The following is a 16,226-nucleotide window of genomic DNA, read 5'->3' as shown; positions in this document are numbered from 1 at the left end:
TTTCTGCTGCTCCAGAGAAGCGGACACAGAGCAATGGATTCAAACTACAAGAAAGAAGATTCCACCTCAACATTAGGAAGAACTTCCTGACAGTAAGAGCTGTTCGGCAGTGGAATTTGCTGCCAAGGGGTGTGGTGGAGTCTCCTTCTTTGGAGGTCTTTAAGCGGAGGCTTGACAGCCATCTGTCAGGAATGCTTTGATGGTGTTTCCGGCTTGACGGGGTTGGACTGGATGGCCCTTGTGGTCTCTTCCAGCTCTATGATTCTAAGGAAGCTGGAAGTTTTTAAGCAGAGGTTGGATGGTCATTTGTCATGGATGCTTTAGTGGAGATTCCTGCCTTGCAGGGGGTTGGACTAGATGACCCTCGGGGGTCCCTTCGAACTTTATGATTCTAGGATTCATTTATCATTACATTTATATCCTGCCTTTCTTCCAAGGAGCTAAAGGTGGTATATGTACCCTATGCTAGCCTAACAACAACCCTGTAGGGTAGGCTGGGGTGAGAGACGGCCCAAGATCACCAAGTGGGGATTTGAACACTGGTCTCCACTAGCTTAGACTCTAACCCACTGCTTCCCAAATTAGTGCCACCTTGCTGGGGGGGCAGTGAGATTCCCTAGTGGGGCTCAACAAGCCAAGCACTGGAGGTGCAAATAGCAACCAGACTTTGAAAAGCTGGTCTCTCAGTTTTGTTGAATCAATTAAAATATATTGTTTTAACTGGACTTCGAACAAATGTGGAATTAATTGCCACTGCTTTGAATTTTCATGTGTTATCTTCCTCCATGGGTTGTGCAAACCGCTGTTCTGAGCAAGGAGGCACTGGGGCTGACTTTATGGAACCAAACGGGGTTGTGGCCCAGAGCACTGATCTAGCCGCTACACTACACTTTGTACGTGTTCAGAGGCACTGCGCCCAAAGGGCCAGAACTGTTGAAAGCCAAAGCTAAGCCCTGACTAGGTGTGAGCAGAGGCAAAACATCCGAGTTTCTTTTTGTCGCTCAGAATGAGTGGTTAGGCGACACACCTTCTGAGTTCAGGGGGATTTTGGTTTTCGAAGGCTCTCTTCTCCAAGAGTGACTCAGAGGTGCTAATCTGAAGGCTGCTTTTACATCTGTGCATGCTTGTGCCAGATGCAAGACCCGTAATTCTAAAGAAAGGCTTCTGTCTTGAAGCCAAGGGAGGGAAGCCGGAAGCCAGGAGACTCTCAAGAGGGAAGTTGTGGGGAAATGGCCTGTTTCCTGAAACCTTGGCCAGGTCAGGGAGTTTCCCTGCATCTGTTCAGCCTGGGGGGGGGGGGGAGGCTAACTGTCCTCAGCCCCACCACAGACCATCCAGCCTGTGCTGCTGAACATTGCTCCTGGACATCTCGGGGGCATCCCCAATCTCCCCATTTTCTTGCCCAAACGATTTTTGCAGAAGAAACTCAGATATTGAGTCTCTCCCTCATTTATTAAGGGTGTTAGCTGTGTTTTCCTGCATTGCAGGGGGTTGGACTAGATGACTCTTGGGGGCCCCTTCCATTTCTACAGTTCCATGTAGTGCTTTTTTCTGGTGGGGGTTATGCAGGGGTACACATACCCCTAAACATTTTTGTACTTTTGTCCATTTACTGTATTTATTACCCCCGATTTGAATTATAAAATGGTAGTTTTCTTGAGTCAAAATGAGAATACCCCTAAACATTTATTTCAAGGAAAAAAGCACTGGTTCTATGATTCTAAGCCCGAGAGGTTTCTGGAGGCAACAATACCCCTTTCCGACTCTAGACTTCTAGGACGCTTTGGACCCCTGGGGTTACAGCTAAGCTGAATGGTGTGAAATGCCAGCCCAAGTGTCCGGTTAAAACCATACCTGGACACACGCTGGGTTTTCTTTCAGCTTTTAATGATTGTTTACCTTCAACTAGCTCCTCCACCGAAGAGTTCAGTGTGATCTAGAAGCTTGCGTCTTGTATTTTCCTCTACAACTAGTCCAACTGAAACCCACTAGGTGGGCCAGCTACTCACTCTCAGCCCAACCTACCTCGCAGGGTTGTTTTGAGGATGACACGGGCCACCTTGTGCTGCTTGGAGGAATGGCCGGGTGTCAATGTTCACGTTAAAATAATAATGAAATAAAATAAGGAGCAGGATAGCCCAGCTACTTAGAGTGTGGTGCTGATAATGCCAGGATTGCAGGTTCAGTCCCCGTGTGGGACATATTCCTGCATTGCAGGGGGTTGGATTAGCAGGGGTGTCAAACTCAAATTCATCGGGGGCCGCATCAGCAGTTTGGTCACCCTCAAAGGGCCAGTTGTATCTATAGGACTATGTGTCCACTCTTTATTATCATAAATTATTGTCACTGCATTCAATTATTACTGTTTTTTGTAATAATGTAAGTAATAACTAACATAGTCAGAATAATGGCAAGTAGATATTCAAATGTACAATTATTGTACAATTTATTGAAAAATGATTTTTGGTAACTGCACTGGGTGGTGGAGGCTCGCTAGGGTTTCATGCAGGAGCTTTGCAGAGCTACTGGTACCTGGAGATGCTGGGGTCCTTCTGCATGCAGGACAGATGTTCTGCCAGTGAGCCACCACCCTTCACCAAAGGGACTGGCTGAGGTTGACTCACTGGAGCTGCTCTCCTGGTTCCAGGGTTTAAGGGCCAGAAGTATAAAGCAGCATCCTATGTTTCTGAGGAGAGAGAGAGGGAGGGGAGGGGAGAGGAGGGGAGGGAGGAAGGAAGGAAGGAAGGAAGAAAAGAGGGAGTGGGAGGGAGAGAGGAAGGAAGGAAAGAGGGGAGAGAAAGAAGAGTAGGAAATAAGGAAGGGTATAAAGAAGGAAAGAAAAAGAAAGAGGGAGAGAAAGAAAGATGGGAAGGATGGAAGGAAGAAAGGAAGAAAGGAAGGAAGTAAGGAAGAAAGAAAGAAAGAAAGAAAGAAAGAAAGAAAGAAAGAAAGAAAGAAAGAAAGAAAGAAAGAAAAGAGGGAGCAGGAGGGAGAGAGGAAGGAAAGAGGGGAGAGAAAAAAGAGTAGGAAAGAAGGAAGGGAATAAAGAAGGAAAGAAAAAGAAAGAGGGAGAGAAGACAGAGATAAAGAAGGAAGGAAGGAGAGGGAAAGAAAGAATAAGAACGAGAGAGAGGAAGAAAGAAAGGGAAGGGGGGGGTCGCCGCCTTGATTCAGCGCCAGAAAAGAGCGCGAAGGGACCCAGGGGCAAAAAGCATTTCCCGTGCAGCGTGAGGCAGCGGGTGTCAGTTTTAGGAGACGTGCGTAAAGCCTCAGAGTTGCACGTTCGTGAGGCTGAGCCGCTGCTGAGCTCACGTTTATGAGGCTGAGCAGGAGGAGGAGGTGAGGCAAGAGGAGAAGGCGGCGGCTTGCCGGGTCGGTGCCCGGCAGCGCCGTACGGAGAATCCCGAGCCTCTGGGACGCAGCAGTGCTCTGTAGCACTTTGAATCCTCCTCCTCCACGCGGCGCTGCTGGGTGCTTTGTCTGTGGTTCAGCAGCAGCAGCAGCAGACGTTTCCAGGTGCCAAGCCGTGGCAGGAGGAGGAGGATTCAAAGTGCTACAGAGCACTGCTGCATCACAGAGGCTCGGGACTCTCCGTGCGGCGCTGCTGGGGGCAAGCTGCCTCCTCCTTCTCCTGTGACGCAGCGCTGCTCCGGCTGCCTTTCTACCCCCCCCCCCAGGCCCCAACTGTTTGTCGGCGCTTTGTCGGCGCGGTGCTTCAGCAGCAAGGTCCCGCTGCTGGGTCCTGCTGGCTGGGGCGCTCGGCGGGCCACACGACAAGGTCTGGCAGGCCGGATTTGGCCCGCGGACCTTGTGTTTGACACCCGTGGATTAGATGATCCTCAGGGTCCATTCTATGATTCTAAAACAAAACAATGGATTATTCCATTTTGTGTGTGTGTGTGTGTGTGTGTGTTTCCCCCCATCTTGCTGCTGCCTCACTTTCCAATTCGTCTCCTTGCAGCCCGAGAACAACTTCGCCGTTCCAGACACAGCCGGACCTTCCTGGTGGAGTCCGGGATGGGGGAGCTCTGGTCTGAAATGCAGACAGGTAGGAAGAGCCATTGCGGCAAGTCGAGGAAATTGACTGATTTCTTAAAGAAGAATTCACAAGTCAGCTGGGATGTGCGTGTGTTTGTGGAGGGAAATATTCTGCTGTTTGCAGGACTGATGGATTGATTACAGTGGTACCTTGGTTTACAACATTAACCCATTCCAGAAGTCTAGTCTCAAACCAATGCGGACTTAAACCAAGGCATGCTTTCCCATAGAAAGTAATGGAAAATGGATTGATCCGTTCCAGACGATGAAAAGCAACAACTAAAACATAATTTTACTATCTAACCAGACCATTGATCCATAAAATGAAAGCAATAATCAATATACTGTACTTAAAAAATAAATAAAACAGTATTGTAGATGGCAAAAATGAAAATATTTTTTTTTCTTACCTGCACTGATAGTCATTGCTTGGATGGGGGGCTTTTATCCATTTCCGCAGTCACTCACTCACTCATAAAACGAAAAATAATCCACAAACACAAAAATGAAAAAGCCACACAAACAAAAACGCAAAAAATAGCAAAAACAAAAGCACCAAATATCACCTCAGAACACAACAATCAGAAACGGAAGGGTTTAATTATGATTTTGGGGGGGGGGACTCAGATGAGAGGCGCAAGGGCAGAAGCGGTAGGCGAAAGGCTTAAATTACATTTCTATCTATCTATCTATCTATCTATCTATCTATCTATCTATCTATCTATCATCTAATTGATTTTATAAAACAAAACATACAAAGAAAACACAAGGAACATACAAAAACAAATTGCAAACACTACATTAAAAAATATAAAAAACAATCTTCTATCATAAAATATATCATTTGTCGACTTCCTCCACTCCTTCCCAACTGCGTTTCAATATCTTACTTCCTTAGTACTTTCCATATCTTGATTCCAATCTTTTTACTACTTCTCTAAACATATCATTACTCTTAATAACTTGGCAATATAATAAATCTCTTCTTACTACCGGTATCTTAAAACCCAATTCTTAAATTACAATCGGGGGGTGGGGACTCAGATGATCGGTGAAAAGGAAGACACGGGAGGAAAAAAGGCGGAGGCCCGATCCGGGCAGCGCCAGTGGCGAGGCCTAGCCCTGCACTGCAGCACCGCTCAGGGAGGCAGCCTCCCGCTGCCGGATCCTGGCAGCGGAGGCCCAATCTGGGCAGCACCGGCAGCCCATACAAAGGCCTCCCGCAGCCAGGCCCCGCAACCCGGAGCACTCATTTCCGGGTTGTAATTGGTTGTAATCCAAAATGGTCATATACTAGATAGATAGAAGATAGATAGATAGATGATAGATGATAGATAGATAGATGATAGATAGATAGATAGATAGATAGATAGATAGATAGATAGATAGATAGATAGATAAAAAAATTATTGTCATTGTACATAGTACAACGGAATTGCATGCCATCCCATAAGAAACAAAACAAAAACATAATTACAGCCACACACACACACACATACATACATACACACAACTCCCCAAGATCATCTTATTTAGTTACAGCATTTAAGATGGTTATAGCTCTTGGATAGAAACTGTTTTTTAATCTATTCGTTCTTGATTTAATTGTTCTGTATCTCTTGCCCGAAGGCAACGGTGCAAAGACTATATCTAGGCTGTTCGTAAACCGAGGTACCACTGTAATCCGCTTATTTAGAATACTAGGCTGGTGCTCGAAACCGCCTGCGTCAGACTCTCCAAATGAAATGCAGGGACTTGCCATCCAGCGCAGGGCTGGGAGATCCACTTTGCTCCTTTACGGCTTCACATACCCTCCAAGTGTCCCAATTTTCCAGGGACAGTCCCGGAATTGCGAAAGCCGTCCTGGCTTCTGATTTGAATGTCCCTATCTCCCCCCCCCCCCCCGCTAGCACTGCTGCTGCCGAGCTCAGGGAGGAGGATGAGAAGGCGTTTGTCCCGAGCCGTGGGACAATCTCCGTGGCCGCTGTTCACGTCCTCCTCTCTTGGGCAGATGTGGTGGCTGCTGGAGAGGGGGAGAGGCTGCCACAACCACAGCCCAACCACATAGGATGCACTTGGCCCTGAGGGGCAGGCGGAGGGCAAGGCCACCCTGGGCAGGAAAAAGGGGGGAGCCGAGCAGAGCGCAAGGAGTCTTGCTTTTTTAAGAAATGCTTTGTGCATCCACAGCTAATCCTGCCCTTTTCTAATATTCATTTATTGCTCTCTCTGTGTGTGTGTGTTTTTTTTTTTGAGAATCTACAGAAGAATAAAAGAAAATCAGGATTAAGGAGTTTTCTTTTCTTTTTTCTTTTTTATAATTTTTATTGAATTTTCTGTTTTACAATTTAGAATATTCATTTAAACATCCTTAAAATATTAATAATAATAATAATAATAATAATAATAATAATAATAATAATACCTTTATGGGACGCAGGTGGCGCTGTGGGTTAAACCACAGAGCCTAGGGCTTGCTGATCAGAAGGTCAGCGGTTCGAATCCCTGCAATGGGGTGAGCTCCCATTGCTCGGTCCCAGCTCCTGCCCACCTAGCAGTTTGAAAGCACATCAAAGTGCAAGTAGATAAATAGGGACCGCTACGGCGGGAAGGTAAAGGGTGTTTCTGTGCGCTGTTCTGGTTCACCAGAAGCGGCTTTGTCATGCTGGCCACATGACCTGGAAGCTATACGCCGGCTCCCTCGGCCAATAATGCGAGATGAGTGCGCAACCCCAGAGTCGGTCACGACTGGACCTAATGGTCAGGGGTCCCTTTAATACCTTTATTGGGGACCTTTAATACCTTTATTGTCAATGTCCAACCTGTGTACAATGAAATTGACCCAGCCTCCCCCCCCCCCACGAACACTCAATCCCATTGCACTCTGTGTGCTTGTCGCACAGCACACCAACCCTGAAAGCCAATTGCACTCTATTATTTTCCGTTCAGCAGCCTAACAGCCCACGGATAGAAATTGTTTTTTAGCCTGTTGGTACGACTGATTATACTTCTATATCTCCTGCCCAAGGGTAGAGGATTAAAGAGGTGCTGGCCGGGGTGTGAATCGTCCCTGAGAAGTTTTCTCGCTCTCCTAAGGCAACGATTCCTTGTGATGTCATCTCTAGCAGACTCAAGGGACAGCCCATGGTATCATGAGCCGTGTTCACCACCCTCTGCAAAAACTTCACTTCTTCTCTTTCCATGGCTCATTTTGCACAACATAAATCCCTGTACAGTGGTACCTCGCAAGACAAATGCCTCGCGCAATGAAAAACTCGCTAGACAAAAGCATCTAGCGATTCTTTGCTGCCTCGCAAGACAAAGCTTTCTATGGCCGCGTCTCGCAAGACGAAAAAAATTTTGGCCGCTTTTTTTTTGCCGTCTGCCGTTTGTTTCCGCAAGACGAAAATTTTCATAAGATGGCACGACCCGCGGAACGAATTATTTCCGTCTTGCGAGGTACCACTGTATATTTTATGGCCTCCCCTTTTGGTGTTCTGATGTTAGAGTTCCACCCAGTGGCTGAAACTGAAATAGCAAGCATTCAGTATTCCATTACTGCATCCATCAAAACTTCATTTTACATATCATAAATCCCTGCATATTTTACAAAAACAATCTGCATCCATCAAAACTTATTTACTGTTGAATTTATCTTAATGCTGCCAGCATTTTCAAGTGTACAGAATCACACACACACACACACAGACACACACACAGACACACACCCCTACACCTGGTATATTCAATAAACATTTCCCAATCTTCTTTAAACGTATGTTCTTCTTGCTGTCTTATTCTATATGTTAAATCTGCAAGCTGTGTGTATTCCATCAGTTTGAGTTGCCATTCTTCTTTGGTTGGGCCCTCACTCATTTTCCACTGTTGGGCTAATGAAACACGGGCCACAATAGTGGCATATATAAATAACCAGGATTAAGGAGTTTTCCCAGGGCAGTGGAGGGTGTGTGTGTCCTGGATGGGTGGGTGGGTGGGGGACAAAAATGGAGGGAGGGGCCAAGGAGGCCAGTTGGAGAGGAAATGTCCCGATTTTCATCTGAGGAATGTTGGAGGTTATGCCAAGCCTCTTCCTGCTCTCTGCTATCATTTCCGGGCATCATGACCTGGCGTTGACCAGCCTCGTTAGACTCTCTTTCCTTGGAGGTTTCTAAGCAGAGGTTGGAGGGCCATCTGTCCTGGATGGAGATTCCTGCCTTGCAGGGGGTTGGACTAGATGACCCTCAGGGGTCCCTTCCAACTCTATGATTCTGTGCCATCACCATCTTCTTTCCTTCATCCTGCAGGTGACCGCTACATTGTGGCCGACTGCGGCGGAGGGACGGTTGATCTGACCGTGCACCAGATTGAGCAGCCACAGGGGACCCTCAAGGAGCTCTACAAAGCATCCGGTGAGGGGGGGGGCTGGGGAGAGTTCACAGAGCAAGGCCACCTGCAAGGGCTGAAGGTGGAGGAGAAAAGCAAACTTATCTAATTCACGCTTTCCGAACCCCTATGGAATCTGAAACACAGAATTCGTACTTCTCCGAATTTTGCGATGCAGTTCTCTGGCAAAACAAGAATGCACATGACCGTGTTAAAGCGTGGATAAATGCATATAACTATGGTAAAGAGAGCGTGGGAAAGGAATCTGCTAGTGAAAAGAGCATTTGGAAATGCTTCATACTGGGGGGAAACTGCTTTGCAGAATTGTGCATACAGTCGTACCTTGGAAGTCAAACGGAATCCGTTCGGGAAGTCCGTTCGACTTCCAAAACGTTCAAAAACCAAATCACAGCTTCTGTTTGGCTGCAAGAAGCTCCTGCAGCCAATCAGATGCCGCTGAAGCCCTGTTGGGCATTTGGGTTCCAAAAGAATGTTTGCAAACCGGAACAGTCACTGAGTTCCAGGGCGTTCGGGACCCAAGGTATGACTGTATTTGGCAAAATTCCACACAAACATGGCTACAGCCCTGAACTTTCATGTAAGCCTTGCAGTTTTGCAGCTTCGAAAGGCAGCTGGGGGTTTTTGCCCAAGTTTGTCTCCCGCCCAACTATTTGCCTGGAATGGCCATTGATAGGTCTCCAGGGTTGTTTGAAGCTGGCCTCTCCTTTTGGTGTTCTGATGTTAGAGTTCCACCCAGTGGCTGAAGCTGAAATAGCAAGCAAGCAAGAAGGGAAATAAGGAAGATCAAAGCCCTTATTTGAAGGTGGAAATGCAAATGTCTGGGACTCACTGCATTCTTCTGATAGGTTGTTCACATTTGCAACAACACCTTAAGGAAGTGCATTCCTCAGCTCAGGGGGCCACCCTAGACAGTGCCCTGCCTGACCTTTGGGAGGGCAGAAAACACACAGAGGATAGCTTCTCTGAGGCCCTGAAAGCCCCATATCCTTCATGCCATTATTATTATTATTATTATTAGTCCACCTTTTTCCTCCCAGGAGTGCAAGAAGGAACACATAGTTTCCCTTGTCTCCTCATTCTGCAAATGAGGTCCCAACCAGTGAACTGCATGCCAAGCGGGGATTCGAACCCTGGCCTCTGAAGCCCTAGTTTGACACGCTAGCCACTGCACTGCACTGCTCCTCTCCCTTGCTCCTTTGACCTTCCCTCTCCTGTCGCTGCCTTCCAGGAGGTCCTTACGGGGCCGTGGGGGTGGACTTGGCCTTCGAGAAACTTCTCTGCCAGATCTTTGGCGAGGACTTCATTGCCACCTTCAAGGCCAAGCGCCCGGCGGCCTGGGTCGACCTGACCATTGCGTTCGAGGCTCGCAAGCGGACGGCTGCCCCACACCGCGCCAACTCCCTCAACATCTCGCTGCCCTTCTCCTTCATCGACTTTTACCGGAAGCACCGGGGACAGAACGTGGAGACGGCTCTGAAGCGCAGCAGGTGAGGGTCCAGACGGTTGGATGAAAACAGGGGTTGGGCTAGATAACCCTTGGGGTCCCTCCACACTCTTGGGCGACCTTGGCCCTGGCAGGGATAAAAGGATCACGATTCCACTTCCCCACTGCCAGTTCTTTCCCCTTTTGTTAAAAATTTGAGGCTTTCTTTCAGTAGAACACCATCAGGGCAATGTAGATCTGACACTGCAATTAGAATAAAACAGCATAAAACCAGGCAGAAAGATTATCCTTTAAACAATTCATCCCACTTCTGAAAGTTGGACAAAAAAAAAAATCTTTCCTGTTTCCCAAGGCATTGGAGCTGCAAAGTGCAATTTTGTGGGATTGGTGTAAACTCCCTCTAGGTTCTTGGGTGCCTCTCAGCCTAACCTACCTCTCAGGGTTGTTGTAGGGTTTGAATGAGGAGGGGAAGAACCACAATCACTGCCTTGAACTCCTTGGAGAAAAAGGTGGGGTGTATCTGACTCCCTCAGAAGGTGGTGGACTCTCCATCCTTGGACGTTTTTAAGAGAGGCTGGATCCCCGCCGGGGATCCTTTAGCTGTGATCCCTGCATTGCAGGGGGTTGGGCTAGAGCAGACTTCCTCAACCTCAGCCCTCCAGATGTTTTGAGACTACAATTCCCATCATCCCCGACTACTGGGCCCTGCTAGCTAGGAATCATGGGAGTTTTAGGCCAGAAACATCTGGAGGGCCGAGGTTGAGGAAGCCTGGGCTAGAGGCCCCTTGGGTGTTCCTTCTAATTTTACAATTTGATGGTTCTGTGAAATGTAATAATAAACTTGCTAGTCGCCTCCTTCACAATTGTCAAGGTGATGCACAAATACGAAAGGGGGGTGGACAGTTAAAAATGTCTAAGTAATCTCTTTTCCGGCATCTCCAGCGTGAACCTGGTGAAGTGGTCCTCACAAGGGATGCTGCGCATGTCCTCCGAGGCCATGAATGAGCTCTTCCAGCCAACCATCAACCAGATTATCACCCACATTGGTGAGTCCCCCAGTTGGAGAGCTTGGCTGAGTGCGGCTGCTCAAGCTGGGTGCCAACCCTCTTTCGCCTGTGGCCAATTCCCTCAAATGGGCAAAAGGGAAAAAAGTGTGTAAGTTTGTGAGTGTGGATAGCTTCATTGGTACAGAATGAACCGCTTAAACTCAGTGTTGTGGGTTCGAGCCCCGCATTGGGCCAAAGATTGGACCAGATGATTCTCAGGGTCCCATCCAACTCTCTATTTGTTTCATTTTGCTGGTCAGTTCCACCAACTTGCAGCCTGTTTCCAAGGACGGCCACAAGGTCCTCGCTTCGTTGGCCAAGTGTGGGACCCCCAAGATCCCCCTGTTCTGTGGTCTTGCTACCCTCCAAGTGTCCTTATTTTCCAAGGACAGACTTACAGAAGCCACCCCGATTTCTGATTTGATCCCAGAATGTCCCACTTGGACCTCCCTATTTTCATCAGAGATATGTGGGAGGGTGTGGAGTCATGCAACCCTCAAGCCAAGGAGATAAGTAACTATACAACCTTTTAGAAAACACTTTCGGAAGGCAGCCTTGTATAGGGAAGGTATTTTTTTAATGTTTAATGCTTTGTTCTATTTTTATATACAGTGGTACTCTCGAACGTAATCCATTCCGGGAGTCTGTTTGACTCCCAGAACAGCTTGAAAACTAAGACACAGCTTCTGATTGGCTGCAGGAGCTTCCTGCACTCAAGCGGAAGCCACGTCGGACATTCAGCTTCCGAAAAATGTTCCAAAACCGGAACAATTACTTCCGGGTTTTTGGCATTCGGGAGCTGATATGTTCGACAGCTAAGCCGTTCGAGAACCAAGGTACCACTGTATGTTGGAAGCTGTCTAGAATGGCATCCAGTCGGATGGGATTCATGCAAGTAATAAAATTATTATTTTCAAGGAACAGGACATTCCAATTTACACCAGAGAAATGTTGGATGGTATGCAGTTGGGGGGGGGCACAGCAATGCTTCTGAATCCCAGTTGCTGGAAACCGCAGGAGGGGGGGGGAAGGTCTTCTGTTCAAATCCTGGTTGCTGGTTTCCTACAGGCATCTGTCTGGCCACTGTGAGAACAGGATGCTGGACTAGATAGGATGTTGGCCTGATCCTGCAGCCTCCTGACAGTGTGGAGCATTAAAAAAGCCTTGAAGGTTACTGGCTCCGAAATGGAACCTTGCCGAGCTTTCCCACCCTCCTTTTGACCCATGTGGCCTCTCCACCTCCCTCCACTGCCCCCTCTCTCCCTTCAGGTGACCTCATGAAGAAGCCGGAAGTCAGAGACATCAAATTCCTCTTCCTGGTGGGAGGTTTTGCCGAGTCCTCGATGCTGCAGCATGCCGTCCAGTCGGCCTTCAGTGCCACCTGCCGGGTCATCATCCCGCAGGACGTGGGCCTGACCATCCTGAAAGGCGCGGTGCTCTTCGGCCTGGACCCCACCATCGTCCGCGTGAGGCGCTCCCCTCTGACCTACGGCGTGGGGGTGCTCAACAAGTTCGTGGAGGGCAAGCACCCCCGGGAGAAGCTGCTGGTCAAGGAAGGGAAGAACTGGTGCACGGACATCTTTGAGAAGTTTGTCTCCGTGGACCAGTCCATGGCGCTGGGCGAGGTGGTGCAGAGGAGCTACTGCCCCGCGCGGGTGGGGCAGCGGAAGATCATCATAAACATCTACTGCTGTGGCACCGATGACGTGGTCTACATCACCGACCCCGGGGTGAGGAAATGCGGTACCATCAGCCTGGACCTGGACGAGTTGGAGGAGCCCAGCTCTCCAAAGAGGAGCCGGAGGGAAATCCGAGCCAGCATGCAGTTTGGAGACACGGAGATCAAGGTGGCAGCCATGGACGTCCAGACGTCCAAGACCGTGAGAGCTTCTATCGATTTCCTTTCCAACTGATGCCCTGGACATTAGAGGCCTTGGAGGAGGAGGAAGAAGAAAAAGGGGTGTGGCGAAGGTCCTCCTCCTCCTCCTCCTCTCCTCTCCGGAGTTTTCTGCAAATCTAAAGGTTGAGACATGTCAGGCTTGGGAAGAAATCCAGCAGAGGCCAGGCTCCAGAAACACATCCTCTTTGCACCAACTGGCCAAAGAAATACCAGGTGGACCCTTTCCTCTTTCCGATCATTAGTCTTGGTCTTTGGTGGTGGCGGTCAGTGGTGGCAACTGGATCACAATCATATGCAGTGGTACCTCGGTTTACAAACACAATTGGTTCCGGAAGTCTGTACTTAATCTGAAGCGTACTTAACCTGAAGCGAACTTTCCCATTGAAAGTAATAGAAAGTGGATTAATCCGTTCCAGACGGGTCCGCAGAGTACTTAAACTGAAAATACTTAAACCGAGGCGTACTTAAACTGAGGTATGACTGTATTATCTTCTCAGGACTCTAGAAGAGAGCAGAGGGGCGGGCAGTTTTGCAGGCCAGCAGTAAAAAACTCCAAAGAGAGAAATTCCGCAGGAGAGGGCTTGTGTGGTTGGTCCCATAAGCTTCCCTTCCATTTGCCTTCAGGTTTTGGAACGACAAATTTGCATGCAGGTGGAATGGTCCATGAAGCAGCAGCAGCAGCCCTTCATTCAAGACCATAATTTAACTAGCGGGGAGTTGGAAATTTCACCTAGCAGTGTCACCATGGGAAGATGAAATATCCACAATTCCATTCAATGCAACTCCCCCACTCCTAGGGTTACCATATTTCAAAAAGTAAAAACCAGGACATCCTGGAAAACCCCAAAGTTGTTAAGCTTCTTCTTTTTTTACAAAAACACCAAAACAACACTGCAATTTTCCAATTGTCTTGCCCAAGATCCAGGACAAAGTGACTCCTTCCGGAAATATGAAGTGTTTACACAATAATATCCTTAAATATTGTTGGGCTCTCTCTCTCTCTCTCTCACACACACACACACACACAAATGAAGCATCTCAACGCACAAGGTGTTGGATAATTAACACAACTGCATGAGCAACAAATGGAAAGATTCTGTGCTTTTGCATGGGGAACAGGATCGGGCATTTAAGCCAACGGTGAGTAACAGTGCATGTCTGAAGCATGGATATTTGGTTCTACCTTCCGTTTTAGAGGAAGACTGGCCTGGCTTTAGCTCAGTCTCCCCAACCTCCGTTTTGGACCGCAGCATCCAGTGGGTACCAGTGTGAACAGCAGGTGGAGCAGTTTCCCTACTTCTCGTGTCTTAATCCAAATAAAAGCCCAGCTCAGCTTTCACCAACCTGCCCAGAGCGGAGGGGCGAGATTCATTCAGCTGGGGGCAAAGGGAGAGGCTGCTCAGTAGGGCAATATTTTGCCTGCTGCCCAAAACTCAAAGCTGTAGCCTGTAGCCTGGCCATCTTGAGTCCCCCAGAGTTATATTTACTTTTTAGAAGTCTTATCACTGAGCAGCTCCTTGCAGGTCCTTTCCATCTAGTTCTCTCGATGTAAGCAGAACTGGAGGGGGGGGGGGAAATCACAGGTATATCTAGGTTTTGGACGTTGCCTCCTGGAAATCGGAATTTTTTTCTAAGTGCCCAGCTTGTCTCTTCAAAGTCTGGGCTTTTAAACAACTGATGCTCAAGTCTTGCTTGTGTCCACCGTATCTTTGCAAAGGAAAAGGATGAGGAGGAAATCAGAATAAGTTGATTGCCTCCAGTGACAACCCCCCCCCCCAAGCTCGGAGTCCCTTTAGCTGCCCTGCTCACTGCTCCACCAACCATCTGTTGCCCTCCAGCTAGCTAGGCAGGATTGCACCTTTCTCTGGAAGATCTGGCTGAATAAACTGTCCACATCGCCACCCTGCCCCTTCCAAACTGGGATAAAAGCTTTTCTGGCCTGTCCTGCCTCCGCTTCTGAATGCTTGTAATATGTTGCTTTGTAAGAATCCACCCAAAATTTTATTTTTCTATATTGTGTATAAACCCGCACTCTCTCTCTCTATCTCTCGGGAGAACGGGTAGACGTTCATGAGCTTGTTGCAGCCAACATGGCTTTATTAGAAAAAAATAAATAGAAGTGATTTTTGCTTTCCTCTTCTGCGAGATGAGAGTTTGGGGCCCAGCTGCAATGGGCATGGAGTCTTCAGCTGCGATTCCCCTTTTTGGGGGGGGGGGTTCCTTCCAACTCTACAATTCCTTGGTCAGGCAGGAGGAATGCTTGGCAGACAGATCTACTCTTGGCTTCCTGAATCATAGAACTCTAAGACCGGAAGGGACCCGAGGGTCATCTAGTCCAACCCCCTGCAATGATGGTTGGGGAAGACTTTCCATTGCTGGGGAGCCTCCGTCAGCCAGAGGGAGGGTGGCTTGGGTTGCCAGGAGGACCAGCGATCTGCAGAAAAGATATTTCACACATGCAGGAGGGATTTGGGGGGCACTGAAATGAGAATTAACAACAGGTAAAATGACTTGCTTTCTTGCTGCCTGACCCTGAACAAACTAGATCAGGGGGTCCCCAAAGTTTTGGAGGCCGCGGCCGTCTTGGTACCACAGACTCATCCCCAGGGCCTCCCCTACGAAAAGCAGGATCTGGAATAGCGGTTTGCACAACCCATCAAGGAAGATAGTAAACATTTGAAACAACAACCATTAATTGCAACATTTATTCAAAGCCCAACTGAAGCTAGTTTGCTTATTTCAGCAAACTAGATGTGCGTAGTTTTAATTATTCTGCCCAGGATAAATTGTTTTGCAATGTTCGTTTGTTTGTTTCTATGTTTGAGCAATTCTTGGTTTTTATCTGTAAGCTGCCTTGAGCCCCGTCAGGGAAGAGGGCAAGGTATAAATAAATATCGAATAGTAATAGATGACCCAGCCATACCAGCTTTTCAAGGTCTGCTAGTCATGCCCCCCCCCTTGCCTCTTAGTTTTACTTTATTTATTTAATGTGTGCGCTGCCCTTCATCTGTAGATCTCAGGATAGCTCGCAACACAAAATGCATGATAAAGAACAATGGGGAAACCACACACCCTCCCCCACTCAGTTTGGGGACCACTGACCTAGACGAGGCTCCGGAAGAGATGCTGGGCTGGGCTCCAGCCTGTAGGTGGCAGCAGAGCAACTCCTGGTCTCCCACCCATAAGATTCAGACTTTGCCAACCTGGCGCCCCCTTCAGGCGCTCTGCGGTACTGATGGGAGCACAGCCTGATGGGAGTTGTAGTCCACCTGGAAGGCCCCAGGCTGGGGGTAGATGGTTGCAGAGGGTCTTGATGCCACGGACAAAGGACCTCATTGCAAAAGAGAAAACTTAAAACCCCAACTTCATCCCCAGTCATTCCACACAGACACCAGAG

The 16,226-nt window shown here is 48.2% G+C and overlaps 1 protein-coding gene across 2 annotated transcripts in view; it reads left to right on the top strand.

Annotated features, from left to right (window-relative positions):
• HSPA12B (heat shock protein family A (Hsp70) member 12B) overlaps positions 1-13,721 on the top strand; it is a 45,514-nt gene extending 31,793 nt beyond the window's left edge. Inside the window, exons 9-13 of one of the 2 annotated variants that reach the window (XM_035103691.3) lie at positions 3,962-4,048; positions 8,340-8,444; positions 9,668-9,926; positions 10,826-10,929; positions 12,199-13,721. In XM_035103691.3, coding sequence (XP_034959582.1) covers positions 3,962-4,048; positions 8,340-8,444; positions 9,668-9,926; positions 10,826-10,929; positions 12,199-12,842 — 1,199 coding nt within the window. In that variant the 3' untranslated portion in view covers positions 12,843-13,721. The remainder of the gene's footprint in view (positions 1-3,961; positions 4,049-8,339; positions 8,445-9,667; positions 9,927-10,825; positions 10,930-12,198) is intronic. The other variant, XM_088660705.1, reaches the window with a different exon arrangement.
• Positions 13,722-16,226: the final 2,505 nt, after the last annotated feature.

Source organism: Zootoca vivipara, chromosome Z1 (assembly GCF_965207765.1).
Source record: "Zootoca vivipara chromosome Z1, rZooViv2.hap1.1, whole genome shotgun sequence".
Classification (NCBI taxonomy): Eukaryota; Metazoa; Chordata; class Lepidosauria; order Squamata; family Lacertidae; genus Zootoca; species Zootoca vivipara.
The sequence above is the reverse complement of the archived record's forward strand: the minus strand, read 5'-3'. Positions and strand labels throughout refer to the sequence as shown.